General features: G+C 47.4%; 1 protein-coding gene across 4 annotated transcripts; it reads right to left on the bottom strand.

Annotated features, from left to right (window-relative positions):
• Positions 1–677: 677 nt before the first annotated feature.
• LOC146179175 (uncharacterized) lies at positions 678–23,145 on the bottom strand. Of its 4 annotated transcripts, XR_014700700.1 has the most exons (5): positions 23,008–23,145; positions 14,256–14,405; positions 8,685–8,879; positions 6,815–6,972; positions 678–827 (listed from the first exon to the last, which is right to left on the bottom strand). XR_014700700.1 is itself a non-coding variant. In XM_084578855.1 (2 exons), exon 2 carries the CDS (start codon positions 14,006–14,008, stop codon positions 9,302–9,304), a length of 4,707 nt encoding a protein of 1,568 aa, XP_084434981.1. In that variant the 5' UTR covers positions 14,009–14,405; positions 23,008–23,145; the 3' UTR covers positions 8,887–9,301. The 4 variants fall into 4 exon arrangements, 3 of the variants coding, with proteins under 3 accessions (XP_084434981.1, XP_084434982.1, XP_084434983.1); XM_084578855.1 differs by lacking the exons at positions 678–827; positions 6,815–6,972; positions 8,685–8,879 and having other exon boundaries at positions 8,887–14,405; XM_084578856.1 differs by lacking the exons at positions 678–827; positions 6,815–6,972; positions 8,685–8,879; positions 23,008–23,145 and adding an exon at positions 22,667–22,900 and having other exon boundaries at positions 8,887–14,405.
• Positions 23,146–24,119: the final 974 nt, after the last annotated feature.

Here is a 24,119-nt window from a genome sequence, read left to right as displayed (position 1 = left end):
AAAGGAGGTAATTAGTCTCCTGACGAGGTCCTGGCCTCACTGGGCGCAACAGCAGCGGGTATAAAGTACAGACAATGCACATGCAACTACATACAACAATCTTAACCGTATATAACTACACCATGAGTAAAAAAAAATAGACAAGGAAACAAAAACACCGAGTTAAAAACTATCACCGCAGTACAAAATACGCATTCAGACACGTGCCAATAACAAAACATAAGGAAATGTAACAACAGTTATGAAACTCTGGATGAGTTTCATAACATACCTAATATTAATCACCAACTAGCCCGCCTTTCTCATATTTGGTGCTAATGCTGCCTTGCAAAGGTAGCTGGCCGGCAGGTGTGCCCACCTGAGCCTGTGCGTCCTTTTCTAATCATAACAAATGACGGGTCCCAAACAAACCACCTGCATTTCCACCGACATCGTCCAGCGCCACTTTTCTCGCAAAAGTCGGAATATATGGTAGACAGTGAATCTCCGGACTCCTCTGCAGGTCAGAATGACTCCAAGTTCAACCAGTTAAAAAAAAGTCTGTCGAAGACCAGGCAGGTCCGCAACTTGTTCGCTCGCTTGAACCGTGCACTCCAGGCTCGCACGTTCGCGCCGAGGTCGCTGCCGATGCACCAAACATCACACACAAAAAGGCTGCACCCGGTCGGCGCGTTGACGGAGGGTGTCGGGTGACATCCGATAAGCGCGCGGCAAGGAGACGGCCGCTGTCCAGGGAAAAACTAACGTCGCAGTTATATCAGTTTGCCTTGTGAGTTAGGAGCTCCATGGGGCGCGAGAACGCGAAGCTTCATTCTGCTTTTCTTTTTCTGCGAGCGTGCACAAAAAAACAAAACAAAAAAAAAAAACGTGAAGGCTTTCGAACAACTGTTTGTTTCTTTTACGTTTCCTTTTCCAGAAAATGTTTGCCAACATTCTGCTACAAACTTTTGGATGCATTCCGCAGAAAACAAGTTACAGCTGATTAGCGCAGTTAATCAAATGCGAAGTAGGTGCATAGCAATGCTTTGCCAGACTACCCGGCTCCGCCCATAGCGACACCAATGAAAACCGCGGCCCAGCCGCGTCCTCAGCTCGCTTCACACCATCTGCAGTGGTTCTCATCACCGAGCGCCCCGGTGAGCGGCTTGGACCTGAAGTCGAGGGATCGCCGCACGTACACGTCTGCTGTCCGTGGAGGCCGAGGAACGAATGACGTAAGGGGAGTTCGAATTTCAAGCTAAACGCGGCTACTCAGTCCGAAGTAAACAGGCGCTTGTACAGCATTGTCCGGTGACGATTCTGTGATTCTTGTTTTGTGTGGAAGAAATTTGTGCAGCGCGTGCAACTGTTTCCTCGCAGCTGGATCCGGTGACGGCCGCGATGGCCGTAACTGTGATACGCGCCATTCTCTCATTGGCTGCAGCTAGGAGGCCGCTCCTCCTTCTCATTGGCTAAGACGCGCGACGCGGCGCAACACCACCGACGCTCGCGGAGTCGCCACCGTCTCCTTCGCGCCTGAGGCTGACAGCGAAAGATAGTTGGTTTGGTTTGCGAAGTTAAACGTCCCAAAGCGACCCAGGTTATGAGAGAAGCCGTAGTGGAGGGCTCTGAGAATTGGGACCACACCTGTGGTTCTTTAACGTGCAAGGACACCGCACAGTACACGGGCGCCTATAGTTTTTCGCCTCCATCGAAAAGGGGCCGCCGCGGCCGGGATTCGATCCCGCATCCTTGGGCACAATAGTCGAGCGCCCTAACCACTGCATCACTCCGGCGGGCTGGAGAGAGCGAGAACTTCCTGCAAGCGCTTGAAGGAAAATCGGCACACGAGCAGCTTAACTCTGCCTGTCGACAGTCGACTTGAGTGAGATAGACACCGAAACAATTAAGGTAATCTTTTATCGATCATTGACCCCGTGCTTGTGTTTTCTAGGCGACGAATAGGAAAGACATCGCGGCGCGGGACGCCTTGGGTTCGATCAACCCGTTGAAAACGATGGAAACTTTCGAGCGCTCCTTCGCACGGAAGTGCGAGGTACCGACGAGGTGCTCAGAGAGCTAATCGAATCCGGGCCTGGGAATGCGACCTACCTCAACTCTCAAATATGTACAGAATGTAATATTCGCGGAGAGTGGAGGCGATTATTGAGAACTCCATTGTAAACCAAGTCAACAACGCCGGGTGCTTCACCCGCCCGACGGACGAGACAAAAAATACCTCCGCTAAGCTTGATATTTACCTACTCATTGAGCATTATATACAACCTAATTCGCCATATACTCAACCCTTAGTGTTTTGTGAATAGTTGTTGGGGGCACGAGTGCGAGTTTTTTTTTTAAATTATATTTCTTGGAGACATGGCACTTCTGCGCTGGGAAGAAGTACCTTTAGAAGCAAATCAAAATGTATCAGAGTAAAGCTATTTTTCAGTATTTTCTAATTTTCACACGTTTCTTTTTCAGGCAAAGGATATATGTCAGTGTGCGTCTGTTATCTTCAAGACGACGGGGCCGCCAAGTTTGCTGGCCGTTTGAAAGAAGTGATTCGACGAGAGCATACAGACGCACCTTTGTCTACACCACTGTGCTAATCACTACCTGAAGCTGGCGCACTGGGATTCGAGTACTCTTTTACATGTCTGTGAAAGCATTGCACGTTTCTACGAAAATAGGTTCAAATGACCATTCTACTTAAAAACAACGATCGCTTAAAACACAACAACAACAAACAACAACAACAAAAGAAAAAAAAACGGTAATTCGTTGCCCGGAAAAATATTACCACAACCGAAACGACTCACAGAATAATTTGCTATACGCAAAGCGAGATAGGGACATATTTAAATGAGCGGGCCTGTAATTACGTTATCAGCGCCAGTTAATAAGCGTGCTATAGGCGAAATCAGTTTGGCGTTCGCGATCACGTGACTGGCACACTGTACTCGCTCAACGTGGTTTGCTTCCTGAGATGCTTCTGCGCGAAGATGTCTGAGTGTGTAGAAAGTAGCTGGGCGGACTGTTAATAAAGGTGTAAGAAATATTCGTTTCTCACGAGCACTCGCAGTATTTATAAGGCAGACGTCCAGCGCTGCCTCGCGGTCATCACCAACACCAGCCGTCGGATGAAGCACGCATAACTAGATCGAACTTGCAAGTTCTCGCACAGTCTCACCCAGCAGCGTTCACCAAGAGGTGAAAAAATCACACAGAAATGAAACCCGTCCAGATGAGATGCAGCATACCCGGCCGGCAACTGGAGATACGGTGTTTATTCCTTAATTTATAAATACTGCCAGCATTTGCACACGGGTCTCAGGCTGAGGTGCGGGCGATACATGAAAAATGGATAAAAGAAAACAACAGTGAACGGCGAACAGAAAAACCGACGTATGGCGTTCAGAAAAAAGCGCAACTCGAAAAGCAGTATGGTACCAGCTTCACTACCAATATGGTACCAATATGGTACCAATATGATACCAATATGGTACCAATACTGGTACCAGCTCCATCGACCTCGCTCCGCTCGCACAATGCATAATTCTCACGATCAGCACGACCGATATGGCCAGCTTTGAAATGATGTTTGGATCTAAAAGCAAACATGTTACTATGTGTGCTACGGGCCTGAACGGGTCAGCGTCGCAATTGTAACGCTTACTTGTTCACCACAACAGTGTCTACACTCCTTTCGCTCGCTTCTTGCCAAAATATTAGCAAAACTACCTCGCATTCTTTTGTACACCCCTGTAAAACGTGCACTTTCATATGGTATTCAGTCTAGAGGCTTCGGAATTCTCAATCGCTATTTGACTCTAAGGGGCTGTACAGCTGGTGCATAGCAAACGCTGCCGCCCCCCAGAAATACCGTCGTCTCAAACGAGGGTGTTTTGGTACCATCGTCGCCGCAGTAATTTTGGAAGCGTGCGAGTAGTCAGCTTAAAACGTTTAACCGGAGAGGTGAAAAAGAAAGTGCTCTTCATTACACTGCCATTGATACCATTGAAATGAATTTCATAGTTTCAGAGATGCTATATGCCCTTCATGCACTTTTCAGGTAGCTGGGGCCGCCGGTTATTTCTGTACTGATGACAACAATGATATTGCGCTTGGTGCCAGGTTCTGAAGCATCTGCCTTACGTTTAAAAAAATAAATAAAAAAGTCGTATATATTCTTAAGTTATATCATTTTTCAGCCTTTATGCTGCTCTGATTTCATTCTTAAGCGCGAGCGCTCGTCGCCCGAGAGTGCACGCAGCCGCCGCACGAAGGCCTTCGAAACATCGACCGAGTTCTTATCTGCTGCACTGACTCGATATGCTGTTAACTGGATGACCACTTAAACCGTTACTGTAGCAGCGCTCAATAGCTTTTGAGGTTCGAGATCCTTCGAAATGCCTTTGTGACATGGTGTATCACACGGTCTGCGAACTCATACATTTTTGATTGCCAAAAAATAATGTTGCCAAAGCTCAGGCCGTGGTGGAGGTGGACTCATTAAGCTCGTTGACCCATTATAAGGGTAACACAATTTTACGTCATGAAAGCTGAAAACGCAGCATAACACCAAAGCATGAAGTTACGCGCGTTTTTCTGTTTTTCTCTCAATCTTTATTTGCGCGGATCGCTCTTCTAGTGTTACGTTTCCCTACCCTCATATCGCAGCATGTCGTTCTCCGTGTTATCCACCCGGTTTAAATTGCCAGACGTCTTGAAATCTTGCCATTCCAGATGGTTGAGTGTGAGTGCGCCAATCGACTAGGCTGTCGCCTAATCCAGTGACGTGCTTTAGAGCTTCGATCTTTGATCGGCGGATTTGAGCATGAACAAACAAACAAACAAACAAACAAACAAACAAACAAACAAACAAACAAACAAACAAACAAACAAACAAACAAACAAACAAACAAACAAACAAACAAACAAACGAACGAACGAACGAACGAACGAACGAACAAACAAACAAACAAACAAACAAACAAACAAACAAACAAACAAACAAACAAACAAACAAACAAACAAACAAACAAACAAACAGACAGACAAACAAACAAACAAACAAACAAACAAACAAACAAACAAACAAACAAACAAACAAACAAACAAACAAACAAACAAATAAACAAACAAACAAACAAACAAACAAACAAACAAACAAACAAACGAACGAACGAACGAACAAACAAAAACGCGAAAGAGTTGCAGGAGCACATATAAAGAAAAAAGAAAGCAATTATTGAATTTCTAAATTCACAAGTTTCTCCTGATGTGGTTTCGATTCTTTGAGCTCCACATCACCTTTATCAGTTTTTTATAGCTATGTAAAATGTAGTAGAAGATTTGAAACGAGTTATCTAAGAAAAGAGAAATAAAAAACTTTAAGTGTTATGGTTTCGTTCTTTTCTTTGATGCTTCATGTTTGAGAAAATAAAAAAAATTATAACAGTTTGGTTTCTGAGGTTTAACATCCCAAAGCGACTCGGGTTCCGAGAGACGCCGCAGTGGGGGGCTCCGGAAATTTCGACCACCCGGAGTTCTTTAACGTGCACTGACATCGCACAGCACACGGGCGACTTGCTTTTCGACTCCATCAAAAAGCAGCAGCCGCGGCCGGGATTCGATCCTGCAGGCACAGATGTCGAGCGTCCTAACCACAACACCGCCGCGGCCTTTTTTTCTTCTTTATAGCCGACTCAATTCCGCAGCCAAAAAGAAAACCACCAACAGACATCTTAAAAACAACAACCGCCGCGGCGGGTCTAACCATAATTGCTTTTAGTCTGAAAATGCAGTTCATTCCCCCGAGAACAAGAAGATCCCAAGAACTCAGTTGAAAAATGCAACTTTTATAAACCTTTTTTACACACGGTTTCCCTGCTATTTTCTGAGATCACGGTCACGGCATGAAGAAATTACTTTAGTTAAAAAAGTCTTGCAGTGATAGCGTGGATAGTGGCCATGACGTAATGAGTGACGTAATTGCATGTTGGCAAAACAACATGGTGCGTAATCCCGACGTTGCACAAACGAGAAGCGTGCCCTTAACAGAGTTGTTCCGCCTCCTTGCTCAGGCAGAGAGTTAGCGGTTCCGGCAAGGCTATAACGACGTGGGAAATAAGAACCTGGCTGCTGTAATATGGAGCCGGTTATCCTCGACACCGGAAAGCGTCTAATGGCGCTCTCCAGTCCTAGGTGGCACTGTGCTACGATTAGCATCATTTGTGTTTACATTTGCTCCTCATCAACCCTTAGCTGCTTCCGATGACGTACGTCGTGCGCAATGACGTCACGCTTGTAACTGTAGAAACGTGCCAAGATGCCATGGCATGGTGACTAAATTAAACGTAACCGAAATGAAACGTTGCAATGTAAGGCCCCTGGGTTCTGTACTATACACCACATTTTAAAGTACCCCCGCTTCGCTTTCCAGAACGAATCTTCGTTTAAAAATGAGCGTTAGAATTTGGTATACATGGTAAATTTAATTTAGTCCGCGCCTTTTTCTATGTGCCGAGGTCTAAGGTAACGCTTGGTTTACACTTTCGTGCTCGCAGTAATTAAAGGTGGGCTCCATAGTGTCAAATCACTGCCCTTGCACTTTTTACCATTCGCTGACGGAGGGACATGCTCCATTATTTTGTTGAAGCAATGCCCATGACTTTATTGAACTTTTTGATCTTTGTGCAGAACAGGCCTCAAAAATTTCTTACTCTTCGTTGCAACTTGGGGATCTCTCTTTTTTTTTTTTCAGAGAAACAATAAAATGATTTACTGAAAGGAAAAGCACAAGAAACAATACCGAAACCGGATTGCTTACCGATGGATGCGCCGATCAAGCAAGGCTGTATTTTAATGGCACCGAATTTTATGAAAACCATGCGTGCGCCGTCTCTTTACGTGTGAGAGCATATGAGTCGGCAGGGGATGAAGTAAATGATGTTAAAAGATTTTATGGCTTTATTTTTGACTACATGCCTGTAATAAAAAAGTATTTAAATAGAAGTAACAAATGTTCGGCGTTCTGTTATAAGCGGTGAAAAAATTTTCCAATCATTTCGCGTACACTACTCATTCGTCGAGAATGAATAGAACGCTTCCTAGAACAATGTCGCTGGTAGGTTTGGCAGATTTATTCATCCAATCTGAATGAAGTGAACGGTGTGACGTAGCAACGGCGTCAAAAATATTAGCCCCTAAATTTTGGTGTTTGCGTAAAGTGATCTAACAAGCAAGTGGAGAAGGCATTATTGAGGAATTCGTTTTAGGTTGCCTTTTGTTTTTGTGAGTGTGTGTATCTCTATTCAGGGAGTACGGAGATGCCAGAAATTGCGCGCGATTCGTAAGACGTACCGTCAGGTGTCGACAGGAAGGATGAGAAGAACACACTGAGCCGAGAACCTCAACCTCTAGTAATGGTTAACAAACAAAGAGAACGTTTATTTCCAGTAACCAGATTATGGTAATAACGGACAACTTAACCTACTCGTTGTTTGCAAGGTTGTTTGCACAAGAAATGATTTATAGAGGTTCCCAACATGCAACCGGCAAACACAAAGCACGAGAACGCCACAGACATCTGTGGCATAGGAGCTCGAAGTTCGCAAAATGCGCAAAATTGAAATGGACTAGAGCAAACACAAGACACCGCATCACTCCACAGGTTAACGTGAGCTCGACAGCATGGTATAAGACATCAACAAAAATCGTCGAAATCCTAGATACTCTCAATTACCACCAAAGAAATAAGGTGGCGAAGATTCGACTACCATCACATCCAACTTGTACCGTTTTCGATCTGCTGTTCATTTGTAAATATAATTATAAGAAGAATAAAAAATGCATTCAAGAGAGCTACACGCCGCACTCATAAGCTGCAGAGTGCTGCAGAGAGTACAAGGTTAAGAAAAAGAGAAGAACCATAGGGTACCTTAAATTCTCACTTGGCGCCCATCCTCTCTGTCATTATCGCCTGCGCAAATTCCCTTGTATATGCCACTAAACTTTGGGCAATTCCACCTCGTGAGTACGCGCCACGTGTCAAGAGGACAGGAGTAAAAACCTCCACGCTTAAATTATGCTTTTCTCGCTCTCCATCTATAGGCTATCACATCCCCAATTTACAGCCATTCTTTTCTCACAATCGCCTACGTGGTTTCGTTTGCAACATGCTATCGCACCATGGCCACCCACACCACTGCGGGTGTGTACCTCGTTTGCAATGGTCATTAATAGAAACATTCTCAACGGCACATGACAGGCACAACTTATGAACTCGTGAAAATAAAACGGCACCCAGCAACATATGATAGAAGCAGTGAACGGTATTTCACAACCAGACGTTTGTAGCAGCACTTACCATAGTTGCCACAAACTGAACACTTTGAGCCAACCTGCCCCGTAGTAGTCTGAATCAGCTATTTCCCTACACACGCCCAGGGGAGGCGAATGCATATCCCTCGCTTTTCTTTTTTTTTTTTTTTCAGCGTACCCCATAAATTTGTAGTTTTTTTAAAAGTAATGTTAGAATAGCAACTGCCTGTGTGGAGGACAGCCTCTGACACCCCCTCCCCGCCCTCCACACTCCACACACCTCCCCTCTTAATTTCAGTATGTGGGGAAAGCTGTGGTTGGACTTGCGCCCATTTTATTAAGCCCATGTGCGCAAGTTATAAGTGAAATGCACTTACCGGATTTCTTGTTTGGAGGTTCAGTTGCCTCTCGTGGTTGCTGACAGGTGTCAGGTTGCGTCCTACTTCCTTATACATATAAACATAGCGTGGTACTCTTTTTATGCCTTATTACATATACTGACATATATAATACTCGTAACAATGAGGCACTTGAAAAGTGTGCTGTATAGTGTCCTTCACTCTTGTCCAGGTCTGAGACAGTGGTAGATATTGTAAGTGAAAATTTATTAAACAGGGTATGCTTTATTCCTCAAAGCAAGAGGCACGGAAGTAGAGAAAGTAGAGAAACCACTTCAACAGCCCAAAACCACAATGACGAAAAAGTTATGATCACTACTGACAATAGCAGCACAGAGGAGATCAGAAGCTATTGCTATGATATGGAAGCTAGAGTCTGGGCACTTTAGAGTCGAGAGATCGCGCGGAACACACCACTGAGTGCACTGCGGGCTTTTACTCTAAACAAAAATATCAGGAAACAGGCCGCGAAACTTCTACTATCAGCACGAGTTCTTCAGGGCCTCTTAACACGACACCTGCACAGCGCTAAAGCTGGAAATGCTACGTCCATCATCGGCAAAAGCGCCACCTCACAAGAGCTGCGATCACAATGTTCACAGCGCGTTAATGTCGAAGGCCTTCTTCCACAAGCTAGCGAAGGCAACTTCCCGCCTCCTGGGACAGCCCACGTAGGTAGCCGGATGCGGACCGAAGCAGTTGGCACACGTCGGCGTCTTCCTCTCGCAATCTTCCTGGCAGTAGCGGGCGCCGCAGTTCTTGCAACGGCCCACCGACACACAGTCACGAGCCGTGTGGCCGAACCGCAGACACTTGAAGCACTGCAGTGGCGCCTCGATGTACTCCTCCACGAAGAAGCGGTCGGGACCCAGCTCGAGCATCCTGGGTAGCGTAGCGTCCGGTTTGAACGTGAGGATGACGCTGCTGCGAGGGTACTCCTCGAACGAGCCATCATAGAGTCGCTTGACCGTGAGCTGGCGTCTGGCGCCCACCACGCCCACGTCCGAGAAGTACTCAGTGAGCTGCTCGTTAGTGTAGTGGTACGGCACGCCCCGAATCTTGGCCTCGTGTTTCAGGTACATGCTGGGAATGACGGCCTCCACATTGGCGCCGCCTAGCTTCGTGATGTTGAGAAGCTTGACAGCGTCCGCTGCTGTCGCTACGTTGACGCAGAGAAAGCCTGCTCGGTTAATCTTCTGATTGACGACGTTTTCGCCGACGATTTCTTCGAGATCACGTGAGACTTGTGAGCCGCGAATGTTCCAGAAAGTGCGGGTAGTGCTGATAGCTTTGAAGACGACAGGAATGCCGAATATCTGGCCTTCGTTGCCGCGTCCTGATAGACAAATAGGGTCGCCTCTTGTCTCAGTGTCAGTATAGTCATAGTAATCGTCGCTGCTATACGAACGACTTGCTCTTGAAGCTTTTTTGGGAGAAGGGCTCCTCGACCTGTGACTTTTCTTTGAGCTGGAGTATTCTGATTCTTCAGAGTCCGAGGTAGTGTCACGTCTTCTGTCGGATGAGCTGCTATCTTGACTGAGCTTCCTTTTCTTATCGCGGTTGTCTTCGCTTTTTACTGCGACCGATGAATCTCCGCTTTGCTCCTCGCTTGTGCCTGTAGTTTTGCCCTCACTTACCGAAGCCCCTTCATCAGAACATTCAGGTGTAGAGGATGATACCTCCTGGTCGTTTACCACGGGCTCACTGCATGAAGGCTCCTCTTTATTAGTGGTAACCGTTTTGTCTTCATCGGTCATTAACGATTTTCCTTTAGCCTTTAGCGTCTCTTCGTTTACAGTCGGTGGTGACTTCTGCTTCGTCACTGAGGCTGCTTGGTTGACGATGTGCTCTCCAGCGCTCTTCACACCAGAACCACTGTCTTTTGATGGGGAACCGCTGGTACCGTTCAATGGCTTTAGGGACCCGGCAGTACCTGGATCACACTTGGCTGAAGAACCCTCGCTTCCTTCAACAGCCTCCTGCTTTTTTGGTTGACCTTCAGGATTCTTTGATTCAGCAGCCTTCTTTATCTGATTACCCGGTCGCTTCATAATTAATGGCTGCAGTTTCTTCAGCCCGGCAATCTTGTTCTGAAGACCAGTGTTCTGGCTCTGAACATCGTTTTTCTTTGACTCATCAGCTTTGTTAGTATTCATAAGGGCTGGCTGCTGTTCAGGTTTTTTCATTGGTAGCGTGTTGTCTGCAACAGTGGCTCCCGATTTGTCACTCTCCATGGTCGGACCTGCGCCGTCTGCGTCGATATCCATTGTCTCAACTTCCGAACTGCCACTCTGTGCACCTGTGTTGGCCATTTGAACGGCCGGGCTAGGCTCTGGCACTTTGGGACCGTAGATATCACCCGAAGATTGGGACTTCACTTGCTTTAGCTTTCCAATAATACCTTCGCCAAGATTTGAGGACGGCAATACACTTTTAACTTGCCCCTGACTCTCAGCAGCAGGCGAACACTGTTTCTGGCTTACTGCAAAAGTAGGTTGTTGCCCTTGAGGATACGCTGAGCTCACAGATGGCTGCGGCACGCTTCCTGCAGTTTTTGGGCCCTGAAGTGATCCAGCTAGAAAGCTTGGTATGCCGGGAGGTGGCTCCAGATTTGTTTTCTCTGCAGATGGCTTATCCTCGGGCTCCTTCTGAGTTGCGGCTGAAACCACCGCTTGCTTGACTTCGGTGCAGGGTGTTGGTTTAGCTTGAGCCACAGAAACATGGGGTGCGCATGCGCGGGACCCTTCTTGGCTCGCAGGTGGAGGAAAACGCGCTTGAGCTTGTGCTAAGAGAGGCGGAGGCAGCGAGAAACGGACCTTGGGGTATGCTGTAGTCAGAGGGCGAGGCTCTTGGTTTTTGAGAGGACTGGCCATGCTGACAGTTTGCTGGACCATGTCGGCGGAAGTGGATGCCATTTCCTGAGGGGCTGGGCTGATGGATGGTTGATTTGGAGAAGCCAGTTCAGGAAGTGACGAAGCTCTAGGTAGAGTTTCAGGGCTTGGGGGTTGCTGCCCATCTGGAGAGTAAGGCTGTCGCGGACCACAGGACACTTTCGATGTTATCTGCGGTGGCTGCTGTACTATGGGACTCGTGGAAGACTTTTTGTCATTTCCAGAACTTATTTGATATTGAGGTCCCGCAATCGCATCGGCTTGCGCCGTCTGTATTTGGAAGCTTGGGAGTAACTCTTGAAAGCCTAGTTCTTTGCACCCGCGCAGCCATGGAGGGCTGGGAGGTGGTTGAAGTTTAAGGTCGCTGGGAATAGGCGGCTTCTCTTCTTTAAAGTCTCCTCGCTCCTTTACGCTGAGAGTACTTTTGACGCTGTCCAAACATATCGGAGGAGGTTTTGGAGGTTCAGACAAAGTTGGCAACTTCGGTATGTTGCCGATGAAGGGACGGCTCTGAGCGCACTGCCGTGCCTGGTTTGCAGAAGCGGACGGCAGTAAATTTTGCGCAGGCAAAGACTGTTGCTGCTGCGTTCCACTGGAGACCGGTAACTGCTGACGGAAATCTGGTTTGGCCTGCTGTGAACCCGTACTCTGCTGCGAGATGCCCGGGCCTAATGGAGGTCTTTGCGTTATGCCAGGGCTGGGAAGCTGGACAGAGGGAATGGCAGTGGCTGGAAGGCCTTGGCTGCCAACTTGGATTCCGCGAGGTCCTAGAGGTACTTGTGCTTTACCCTCCGCATTGATCGGTCCTAGCGCGCAGTCGGACTTAGAAGTTCGGTCTTCGCTGGTTTTTGGCCGGTTTGGCCACGGACAACCGGCATCGACTCCTTCATGAAAACCAGAATCCGGTGGACCTGCTTCACCAGTACTCCGCCTGTTGGACCATCCAATGCTTCCAGAATTACGTGGCTGTTCTTGGCGCTCAGGATTGGCAGTTACTTCCTCTTTATGACTTTTCTGCAGGTTTGGCAAAGGAGGAACAGAATCAGTTGTTAACTCCTGGCGGCCGGGCGCAGCAAAGTGGTCCGCGTCGCCTCTCTCTTCAGACTTCGACAAAGATGGACGTGTTCCGTACCGGTCCGGTTGTTGCCGTCCTTCGTAGAGTAAGCCTGAATGAGAGCTATGAATATTGTTAATATTGCGAGGAATATAGGGCTCTCTTGGGCCCCTCATTCCAGGCAGCGGCTCTTGGTCAGGAGCACGAGCCGTTCCTCGGCTGTTGCCTTCCGAATGAACCGGACGGAATGCGTTTTCTCTAGAACTATAAAAGTTGGGTGGACCTTCATCGAAGTATGGAACGTCTGGGCGTTCTGGACCATGTTCTTGGAAATCACTGTGGTGTGGATCCCAGCGATCGTAATCTCTTTGCTGTTCACAGCGATTGGACGTAGGTCGTTGCCTAAGGTCCCAGTCTTGATATCCACTTGAATCAGGAGGACACTGACTGAAGTCCATGCAGTCTTCTTCCATCTGTCTAAAATGCGGTGGTTGCGAGCACTCTTCCCCGGCGTCTCGAAGGTCTTCCCGGTTGGGACCACGCCGACTTGGGTGACAAGGATCGCGCCAGCCACCGCGAAACGGATGGGAATCGGGACGGCCTTCAGGAATGCCGCGACTGTGTTCGATACCAAAAGGCCGTGGGCGCCAGCTGCCGTCGTTCGGCGGTGTTCCACGGCGATCGGGAGGGTGTGGGTGGCCTCGATTGCCATCGCCTCGCTGCATGTTCGGCGCCCCTGGTGGCGCTTCATGATCTGTTTCCATACCAAAACGCGGCAGGCAGCCTCGTGGACTCTGGGGGCCAAAGGGCCGGTCTCTCATATCTTCTGGATGGCCGAACGGTTTCTGACCCGGGTGCGGCCTTGAAGGACCGAAGGAGTGTCTCGACCGATCTTCATACCCAAACGGTCGTTCACGATCTTGGTCGAACGGGGGAGGACTAAGAGGACGCCGAGCACGATCCGAGAATGGGCCGAACCTCTCGGGATCCCCACGGCACCCTCCTGAACGATAGTCGTACGATTCCAGGGACAACTCGTCGTGCTCGTCGGAATATGGTCTCCTTCCGTCGCCGCCGCCATCCCCGAAAGGAGGAGGACGCCGCTCATTCCTCGGGCTGGGTGGGCGACGTGTGTACTCCGAGTGTCGCATTTCGAAATCCATGCTGCTTTCAGCCCTGGGATCCTTCCACGGCTGCCGGGCGAGGAGTGCACTCGAGAAATACGGGCCTGATCCGGGACGCGTCGACCTCCATCCAAGCTCCGATTTGGAGTGCAAGGGCATATCGTTGGGATGATTGCGGCGCGAACTGAACTCTAAGGAAGGTCTACTCCGGGGTTCGCGTCTTCTGTCATCCATTGTGAATTCTGTTCAGGCAGCACTGCGCTCAACGAGGTCTCGATGGCGTCTGAAATAGTGTCCGCAGATGATGCAGGAAACGAAACTTTGACAGCAGTCACATGAGTGCCTCTGGATAGCGAAGCGTCTTGAGTCTCAGTTCATAAGACGCGGCTAACAAAGCGCGACGCCTTTCTTGCTTCTCTTCACGAAGGCCGCATAACTTAGTGCAAAAAAATAAAAAAAAATAAACGAAGAAAACACTTGCCGTGGCTGCTGCTTGATGAAGTTTCAGCGAGCCTCGACGCGAAGGTCCGTTCTATTCCAGCTGGGCTTTCAGGTGTTTTTCGTTTTCATCGCTTCTTTGCTAGCCGCTGGAGGATCTTCGTCTTCTTTGGCTGCCTGTGAGCAGACGCACCTGCGAACAATAGCGCGCTCAGTGATTACGGGTTTCCTGTAGCGTGCACTTAGTCATTGTGCAATATATTTTTTGAGAATTTTCGGTGCTCGCATAACTCTGCAACTGAGCGGCAACAAACGTGTCGCGTAAATGTTTGAAGTTTTCATTATTTTATTGTTGACAGCCAGTGCAGAGAAATGAATATGTATAAATGTTTGAGGTTTTTTTAGAAAAAGTACTGTTACTTTACGAATATATTACCACATTAGGCCGTTCCGCGGACATCTCAGAAGAAGAAAATCGTACATACGAACCGATGCACGTAACAAAAATAAATAAGCAAAATTCACGCTTATTAATTCAACTGCAGATGTAGATCACGTTGTTAATTAAAGAAATTTTGCGTTATTCTGCCTTGAGGGCTACCTGTTACAATCGGTAATCTTACGGCTTGCCTTCAACAGCTGCACTAGCTAAAATGCAGGCTCCCCTTCGAAATAAACATTCATCGGTGAAGGCATTTGTCCAGCAATGAATACGGAAGGCAAAGTGAGAACAAGAAACTGGGAAATTAAATTCGTATTATACTGCGAAGAGTTTGGTCCTTTCTTCGCGAGCAGAACTCAAAGCTGCCGCAATTTATTCAGAATGTATATCATGCCATACACTTGACTTTAGGGTGTTGAAAACCCGTGTTGCTATAAAAAGAGCAATGTTCGAAAAATACAGCAAAATAATAATTGTCACCGGAAAAACCGCGTGAAAAAGTCGGCTTCAAGTGCAGGGTATGCCCAACTTGCTGTACTCAGCGGCTTTAAGAGCAAGAAATGCCACTGAAGCTGGGGACCGGAGGACGTTGTCCCTGCGCACCGCTCCTTTCCCCCCTCACGTTCGTACTTTAATATTTCTAGGAAAGTGCGCTTATCCTTTCTGAGACGTTTACAAGAGCCGAACACTTTTTTTCTTCTGAGCTTAGCAGTGCTGCTCATTCTGCATCGCAACCGCCTTTCAAACGGACCAAGCCGGTGAGAAAAAACTTTTCCGCACCCTTCCGAAAGTTAGGACTCCCATGAATGCTTCACGAGACCCACTGCCCGACTTAGTATCAAATCCAGTGGACTCTTTTCTTCAGACAAAGGACACTGACCGCTAGTTGAGCCTTAATACCACAGACATTGCTTTGCTGGTGCGTTGAGAAATCGCATTGCTGTCGGACATATTTTAAAACGTCAGAATAAAAAAATCTACAGAGAACAGAAACATGAACATTGCTTTCATTCAGGCCGTATTACAGACAGTGAGATGGAGCTCACACGGCTAGACCAGCACCCGAACCAGTGGTGTATTGAGAGTACACCGCATTTCAGTTGCATTCCTTGGATCCGGCTACACCAGTCGCCGAACCGATGTGGCACTTAGCGGAGAAAGTAGCAAGTCGTGAGTGCGGCAGTGTCAGAATATGTCGGACTGTTGGTGCAAAGGGCATGTTTTCCTATAGTCGCCGACAGATGCGCTAGGCAGTCAAAAAGGACACCCATTTGACGAGGTACTTATTAGATAAATCAAGGCGCACGGCCAACCCTCAGATTATAATAGGTTCTTAGACCGTCTCATCTTTTTACAGGAAATTTTAATGAAATTATTAGAACTCTATTAACAAAGAGAGCATCGAGTGAGAATAGTTCTTTCTTTGTGTACTACTGCGTGTATAAAGTACTACTATAAAAATTACGATAGGCTTTACCGACTAAAGTAGTGAAAGGCGAAAGCCTGAGTGCCGCATTCTGCTGCGCAACTGGCACTAGTTATTAATAAATTATTTCTTAATCAGTCATTAATTATTTGATTATTAATTAGCCATTATTAGGTAATTATTGAATTACTAAAATATTAATTCTTTAATAAATAATGATTTACACATGTTTTCTTCAATTATAATTAATTTCTTAATTAATTAGCCAATAAATTGTAATTGTCACCGATTGACATATGGCCATATAAAGCATGCATTCGCGGATACTGTGGTGGTGCTCTGTGATTAGTCGATACCTCTATGACGTCATCGCGCCTCGGCCAATCAGAGGCGTCGCAAAAGCGAGACAAATTTTGTGCACGACAGCATGAGTCATTAAAGGCTTTCGCCTTAATACTGGGAAGTGTGTCGTCCGTCAGCTGCGTCTGTAGAATGCACGAGGCAATTGAGTCCCAATAACATTCGCTGACGCGGGACCTTGTGTTCTGTGCATACGCGACAGCATATAGTGCATCGAGCTCCACTGCTTGCGTCCAGCGTAGTCTGCAAATGTGGCTCGAAACAATCGCTAATTGAAACCTAATATAGAACAAAGCAAACAGCGTGATTTACTATGGTCTTATTCGTTCGCGCAAATATTCTCGTATTTTCGCGCATGCGCACAAAGAAGGATCGCGCGCCGGCGAATGTCTGGCATGAACTCCCGAGCACGGTGCTCCCGAGGCACTGAAGCTACTCTGTCATCGCCACAACGTGATGTCACGCCCCACGTGGCGAGCGCATAATAAACATATAACATAAAAAAGCACATAGGCGCGAGAATAATTCGAACCACCATGATTTAAACCCATGCGAAAACGCGCAGGCCAGCTTCCTGGCTGCTGCGCAAAACTAGCTACGCGCCATTTCATGTGCTAAAAACAGGCATGAGTTCTGATACTGTGCACCGTCTTCATTAAGTTTTATTCAAGTCAGTCCAAAAGCAAGACAACGCAAGCACTTGCACGCGCAAGCCAAACATTTGAACGCGTGGCCGCATCTGTCGGAGCAGCCGTACCGCGTCGCAGAGCTAACAACAGGAGGTGAGGAATTTCGAAGGTTCGACCCCACGAGGTCGACCTCAACCTCAAAATGACCTCAACATCAGAGAGTGATGTGAGGCCGGCGACAGCTCGAAATGTTTATAGCGAGGTTATAAAATCGGACCTCAACTTAAATTGTGGGTTTGAGGGTGAGTGAGGTCGTCATTCAGTGAGGCTCAGACTTTTTGCAACTCCCGCGGCTTATTTCGAAGAGCGCTCCTTCTGACTCGGAGTTCGAGCGCACCGCCGCGATGTGCATGCGATGATGCTTGGAGTTAGGCTACCTCCCGTTTAGACGACCCCAGTCGCGGTCAGCCCTCAGCTTTCGGCTCTCCAACTGTCCGTTCAACGCAATCCAGTAGAAGGGGCTTTCCTTTGCTTTTCTTGGAAGGAGTGTTTCTTGAGCGGCACAGGCGCCTCATGCCACCCCTCCACCCCTCCTTCCATACTTATGCAGATGCTTGCTGCAGGCTCGAACACTCAGGAACGCGCAAAGCTCATAACTCACGGGGACTCTCGGTAGCTTTTTTGCCTAGCTGCACTGTTAGGCATAAGTGTGATATTTCTTTTTCTTGCTTTTAGCTGGAACGATGCTTCTTAATGCATAAACGTTAAGTTATCTCTCTCATGAGACAAAGGCCTTTGGCTTGCCCGTTTTTATATTTAGTTATGGCTTAATAAATCATTTCTCTCTGTCTTTTTTCTTTAGATTGAACGTCCGACCTAAATTTCACAATCTGAATTTGAGATGACGTTGAGTCTGTATTCGCCGGTGGCCGCTGCAAAATTGAGGCGAGGTCGCTTGAGCGGACCTCAACCTGAATTGCTGAGGTCGAGCGAAGTCGTGAAAATTTTTCTCAGTTCGAGGTGAGGTTGAGGTTAGCCTACCGTCTGTGCTGACGGCCTAGATCCCAGCTTTCTACCACTCCATACATTTCGGCGGCAAATGTATATTAGCACCCGCTGGTTGATGGATTAAGCCGCTAAGCTAAGCTCCGCCATTTTTTTCTCTTTCTCTTTAAGCTCGTTGTTTTGTGGTCGCACCATGGCGAAATGCTTGCCGAAGAGATCTGTGGAGATATGCGACGGGTCAAACGAAACGGAGCAGTTTTATATAGAGCACCTCGCTCAAAGTGCGGAGCCTCCTCTCTACGCTCACTGGGCATAGACATAATGCGTGACCACGGTATATAAGCGGACATAAAGCGTGATCACAGTACATCTAAACAGGATGTTTAGAATTTTCTCAGATATTATGGGGCAGCTGATTGGCGACGAAAACCATCTTACATCTCCTCAGTTTACTGCTGTTGAAAATTACGAATGTGGCATCGCAAACAGTGTAGCGTTCAAGTTAAGAATTATGTTGTCGCTTCGTTTTAAATGCGGGCTGTTATTATGCTTACAAAACGTTACACATATGTCGCAAGCATTATTTTGTCACCGTAAGTTCATAAAAAATATTATTTAGCAGAGCTTATTGCAGATGGTATACACTGTGCCGTATAATGCGTGCACAACACCGATGTGTTATTATAAGATACCGCTTATTAACCATTAATTACTACCGCATACGGGACACTCTTCAAATTGGAACATACAGCGCAAAGGACGAGGACAAAGATGAGAAAGACACAAAAACTCATCTTTAGGATCTTTGTCCTCGTCCTTCGTGCTGTTTATTGCAATGAGTAACCAACTAGCCCCCATTTCAACGCTTGTAAGCCCTCTTTACAGTTGATACCGCTAGGAGGCAAGTGTGTCAGCTGCCTGCAGCAGGTGTATTGTAAGTGCTTTCCGCTCTTGTCAGCATTCCGTGCCTTGCATTTCTTCCTTCTGGGCTGTTTTCTGTGTTGGCTTAATCGGTAACGCCGGTGCGGTTAGAGCTAAGCTTTCAAATACGCATGCCTGAGAATATGAGGGATATTTCTTCGAATGCACTCAAAGACGGGCTCGGGGGTGCACCGGAGCACTAAGCCAATCCTGCCTCCCGAGCGAACTTGGCGATGAGGCGAGTGCAGCCTTCGCAGGCAGAAATATTGGGGAGGAGAACAAAGCTAGCGGTATCGGGAGGGGGGGGGGGGGGGGGGGAGGGTGCAGGCTTCCAGTGAGGAAATCGAGACGAAATTTTAATTTTAGTGCAATACACCAACATTGCGCGAATGAGACCTCTCACCCCCACCCCCCTCCCCCTTTCCCCGCATTCCACGAAGAAGCACCCATAAATTTTCCCCTGGACAGAGCTTCAAGCGAACTAAAGTCGAGGTGATGAGATGTGTGCCTCTGCACCTGGTATTCTGCCTTTGATGATGATGGTGATTCCGAGTAATTTAATTCCTCAGTAGTGTTTCGCAGTAAGTACTACGAGACCGGCAACCGCGTTCGGTGCCGTCAGACAATTTATTGGACCTCATCACTCACTTTCACATCTCTCAGCGATGCCGCGGTGCTTGGACATCACTTAATTTGTTAATAAAGTTGCTAGCGCTTGACCATTGCGTTTTACCCGAGACCAAGAATGTTGCCGAGAGCGTAAGGGCCTCGTGTCGCAGAAAAGCCGGTGCCGGAGTTGTTGTCCGTTGTAACGCGAAAATCTACAATGAATGAAAGAAAAAAAGCGAAAAACATTCTCCGTGTGTGTGAAACGCTATTGCGTAATTAACAGTGGAGTCCCCCGGCATTGCATCTAACGCAAATAGCGCGCGTTCCGCTGAACTCGTACTGGTACGCGTTCGTGCGCACGGAACGGCACTGATGAGATTATAAAGGATTTCACCTTAAAATACTCAAAATACGTGGAGAATATTACATGCTGTAACCCGGAAGCTCCCTCGCATTCAATATGCTTCGAATCCCCGCCGGGGTGACGCAGTGGTTACGGCGCTTGACTACTGTTCCCAAGGGCGCGGGATCGAATCCCGGCCTCGGCGGCCGCTTTTCGATGGAGGCGAAAAGCAAGGCGCCCGAGTGCTGTGCGATGTCAGTGCACGTTAAAGAAGCCCAGGTGGTCGAAATTTCCGGAGTCCTCCACTACGGCGTCTCTCATAGCCTGAGTCGCTTTGGGGCGTTAAACCCCACAGACCAAATCAAACCTGGCGCGCACATTTTTCGCTGCAATCAACCACAGTTTCAGAGAACCACAGCCAATATTACAAAAAGTACAGGCACTACAACCATAGAAATCATACTATACGTGTATATAGTCCTCAAACGGATTACGAGACGGTGGTGGCGCCGAAACAGAATTATAAAAAGAATGACAGCTTCATTTCACGATGCCTTGATCACTCGGACATTTCCGGGACTTGTCGCGTTGCATGGTTTATGCGGCTACTTCCGATGCCGGACCTGAAACTGAATCCCAAAGGAGTAAGCCGGAAACCAATGGTTGGTGCGACTCGATACCCTGGCAAGTGTAAACAATTACATCGAAGCTGCAGCCAGCAGCGGCAATAACTTCATGTCTAACTCGAACGAACGCTAAAGTAGAACGACGAAAATGGCGAAATTAACATCCACAAGTGCAGTACAAAGAAGCAACCCTTCAATCCAAGGCGCCATTGGCCCCGATTGCCGGTGCGTTGCGGCATCAGATCGCGTCCAGCATGCTTGCTCTTGACGTGACGCATACATTGTCAATTAGTAGACTTATTCTTGTTCCTCTCTTTCCGACCGCCCTGTGTTTCAGCTCTGGACCGGTATTACAGAACGTGAACGCAAACAGAACGCTGGTGTGGAGTTTTGCTTGAGCTCTTCCTCTTGTAGAAACCATAGCGAAACGTCATACCAGAAGTGCGTGTCAGATGACGTAGAAACGTTTATTTTGTGTTATACTAGCCCAGTGCCTTCTGTATTTTGAAAATACAGGAGGCACTAGCCAAAGCTTAAAGTGGAAGTGCTGTGCGATGTCAAGGCACGTTAAAGAACCCCAGGTGGTATAAATTTCCGGAATCCTCCACTGCGGCGTCTCTTATAGCCATATCTCTTTGGGACGTTAAACCCCACAAACCAAACCAAACCTTAAAGTGGAAGTTGGTTGATTGGTTTGTGGGGTTTAACGTCCCAAAGCGACTTAGGCTATAAGAGAGGCCGCAGTGGAGGACTCCCGAAATTTCGACCACATGGGGTTCTTTAACGTGCACTGACATCGCACAGCACACGGGCGCCTTGCTTTTCGCCTCCACCAAAAAGCGGCCGCCGAGGTCGGGATTCGATCCCGCATTTTTGGGAAGAGTAGTCGAGCGCCGTAACCACTGCGCCACCCCGGCGGGAAGTGTGTCGCTACTTTCGCCTCGTCTGCTTCCAGCCAATCACAGAGCGCTTCGAAGTGAACGCAAACTGAACGCAGTTCTGTAATACCGTCCCTGGTCTCGCGAGATTGTTGATGGCGGTCGCGTATACAAAACAACGCTAATACTATCGCTCTTCTTACTATTACTGTTACGAAAGACACCAGAAGAAGGAGAAGACGAAAAAAAAAAAGCTGGAAACTGGCACACACAAGGTGTACAACACCAGCGTGCTTCCGTGGACAGCTTATATAGAATTCTCCCTCTCCCTCACCAAACGTAAATGAAGAAAAAAAAAAAAAAACAGGAAGAGCAGAAGGAAACAAAAGTCAACATACCAAGTAAACAAAAGGAAGAATAACGAAAGGTAAGGAGCACTATGATGCACGGAGGATAAACGACGAGCGTAAGAATTCATTCCAAAATGTCATCGCGGCATATACGAAGTAAGTTTCCCACGTATCTCTCGCACCGCAAGCCGCAGCAGCGCCATTGTGCGTACGTTCCGCATCAAGAACCTCCTTCACATTTTAAATATGGCACATCACTGTGTGTATTCACAGCCGCTGATGATGTGTTGATTCAAGCGCTGCCGGCAAGCTGAGGCCACACAGGTCGCTCAGTGCTGCAGCAGACGACGCACTGAACGAAGCGCTAGACTCGACAACAGCGCCATTATTGCTCGCGGATATCGTCCGGAATAATGAGATCAGATGGCCGGAATTCGGAGTTGAGAAACTACGCCTGTAACGATGACATGGCTGGTAGCAATGAAAAAGTGAGGTATACAAAATTAAACACGTAGGCCGACTCTCTTGTAGGATAGAAGTTTTGGAGATTTCCAGTGGAAACTACATATTCTGGATATTCCCTCCGTTTAACGGGAAAAAATAGCACTGTGATTACATAGTGGCATTTTGAAGATTGTGTGACGTGTCCAGCTCAATGATTGTGTGATGTAATTTAACCGAAAGATGAAAACCAACGGTAGATTACACCCGAGAGATAGGGTACGTTCTTTCTCTCATGCAGAATGCGTAGTCAGCTTGAAACGTCGCCCGGAACATTTCTGTAAACTTCGCTTTTCACATACACAAACCGCGGTGCTTTGCGTTCACGCAAATGGGAATGAATTCCGATATCACGTATACTTACGGACATACATTAAATGTATCGGAAACAACAGCTTCCAAACTCGGCTTGGGTCGCTACGTTTTCCAAGCGGACGGCATTTTCCGCCTAGATCAAGCGAAGTAACACATCCATTCGCACAGCGCTTCAACCGGAAAAAAAAAAAATCACAGCCACGTAAAAGCAAACAAGAACGTCCACAATGAGACGCGCATGTGGACGCCCGCTCGGCCGCGGAAACAATGCATCCTTCCTCCATTTTATACATGCAAGCAGCTGCAAAATTGTCCGGCATCACACATTTTGCTATATTCTGCATGTATTGTGCGCATTTCTAGGTGTTTAAATAGTTAAAATGAGCTTACGTGGACGAAAGCTTCGAAAGTGTGCTTTGTGCGTGCGGCTGCTCACAGATGTTTTCACAGCGCCGCGCCGACAAGCCGAATATTCGCACCAATGCCACCTGATGGAGACGCGGCGAACTCATTCGTGCCGATGATGCTTGCAGAACATGCGCATGCGCGTACGCGCTCCTCTCTCAGGCGTGGAATCATCGTCCTCACCCTCCTTCTCTCTCCTCTTTGCCTTCCCTTTGACCTTCGTTCAGTCGGCGGCTGGAATGCCGCAGTCTTCTTTGCGCGCACTCTATCATTTTCAGCTGTGCTCGAGAGCTCTTCGGAGTTGCAACAGCCGCTTCGCCCGTGCTGCTCGCAGCTGCATTATGATTTCAGTGCACCTTATAGACATCTCGCGTGGTAAATTAAAGTACAGCCTTTCAGCACGGCGCGCTCGGAGCTTGGGTCTGGAGCGTGTACATCCGACGAATTTCAATTGTTCCTTCCTTAACCATCCTTTCAGATGTCGCTAGGGTACCATATTATTTCTGTCGTGTGCCGCCAAGGTTATAAAGTTCTATATAAGTCATATAGGTAAATAAATTATAGACTATAGACTGCATTTTGATATTAATGTCAGCGTCTTCAGTTCACACTAATATTCATCGGTCGTAGTTTGTTTTTTTGTTACAATGAGTTATTTGATGAATTCTTGTACACTACTACGTCAGTATTCTGCTGTTGCGGGGGAATAAGGGACATCTTAGTGGACAGGCAACAAACAGCATGAATAACCGCCGCCAGCAACGTTCATCTTTAATGAAAACTTTAGAAATATAGCACAACAAAAAATATCACGAGCTGTGCCCTCATTTGAAAATTTTAGGAGTGTAGTGATAAATCGCCCGAGTTAAAAAAAACAGGAAGGTGGGGAGGGGGTGTTCAACGCCGCTGCATCGAGTGTTGAACGATAGTCCTATTGAAATACGACACAATGCCGGTTCAAATGTTTATTGTATTGATTTATTTACCCTGTAACGATTAAGAAGACCGCCTTGTGTTTCAAACTGCTGTGCGTTCTATGTCTACTAAATAAATTAGGGGGATCGTTAAGCTCCGCCACTTTCACGCACACCGAAGTA

Source organism: Amblyomma maculatum, chromosome 9 (genome assembly GCF_055883805.1).
Source record: "Amblyomma maculatum isolate TAMU_Amacu chromosome 9, ASM5588380v1, whole genome shotgun sequence".
Taxonomy (NCBI): Eukaryota; Metazoa; Arthropoda; class Arachnida; order Ixodida; family Ixodidae; genus Amblyomma; species Amblyomma maculatum.
This window is presented reverse-complemented; position numbering and strand designations above follow the sequence as displayed.

Bases quoted from the DNA above. Each gene is read 5' to 3' on its own strand.
- LOC146179175 (XM_084578855.1), bottom strand. From the start codon at position 14,008: ATGGATGACAGAAGACGCGAACCCCGGAGTAGACCTTCCTTAGAGTTC.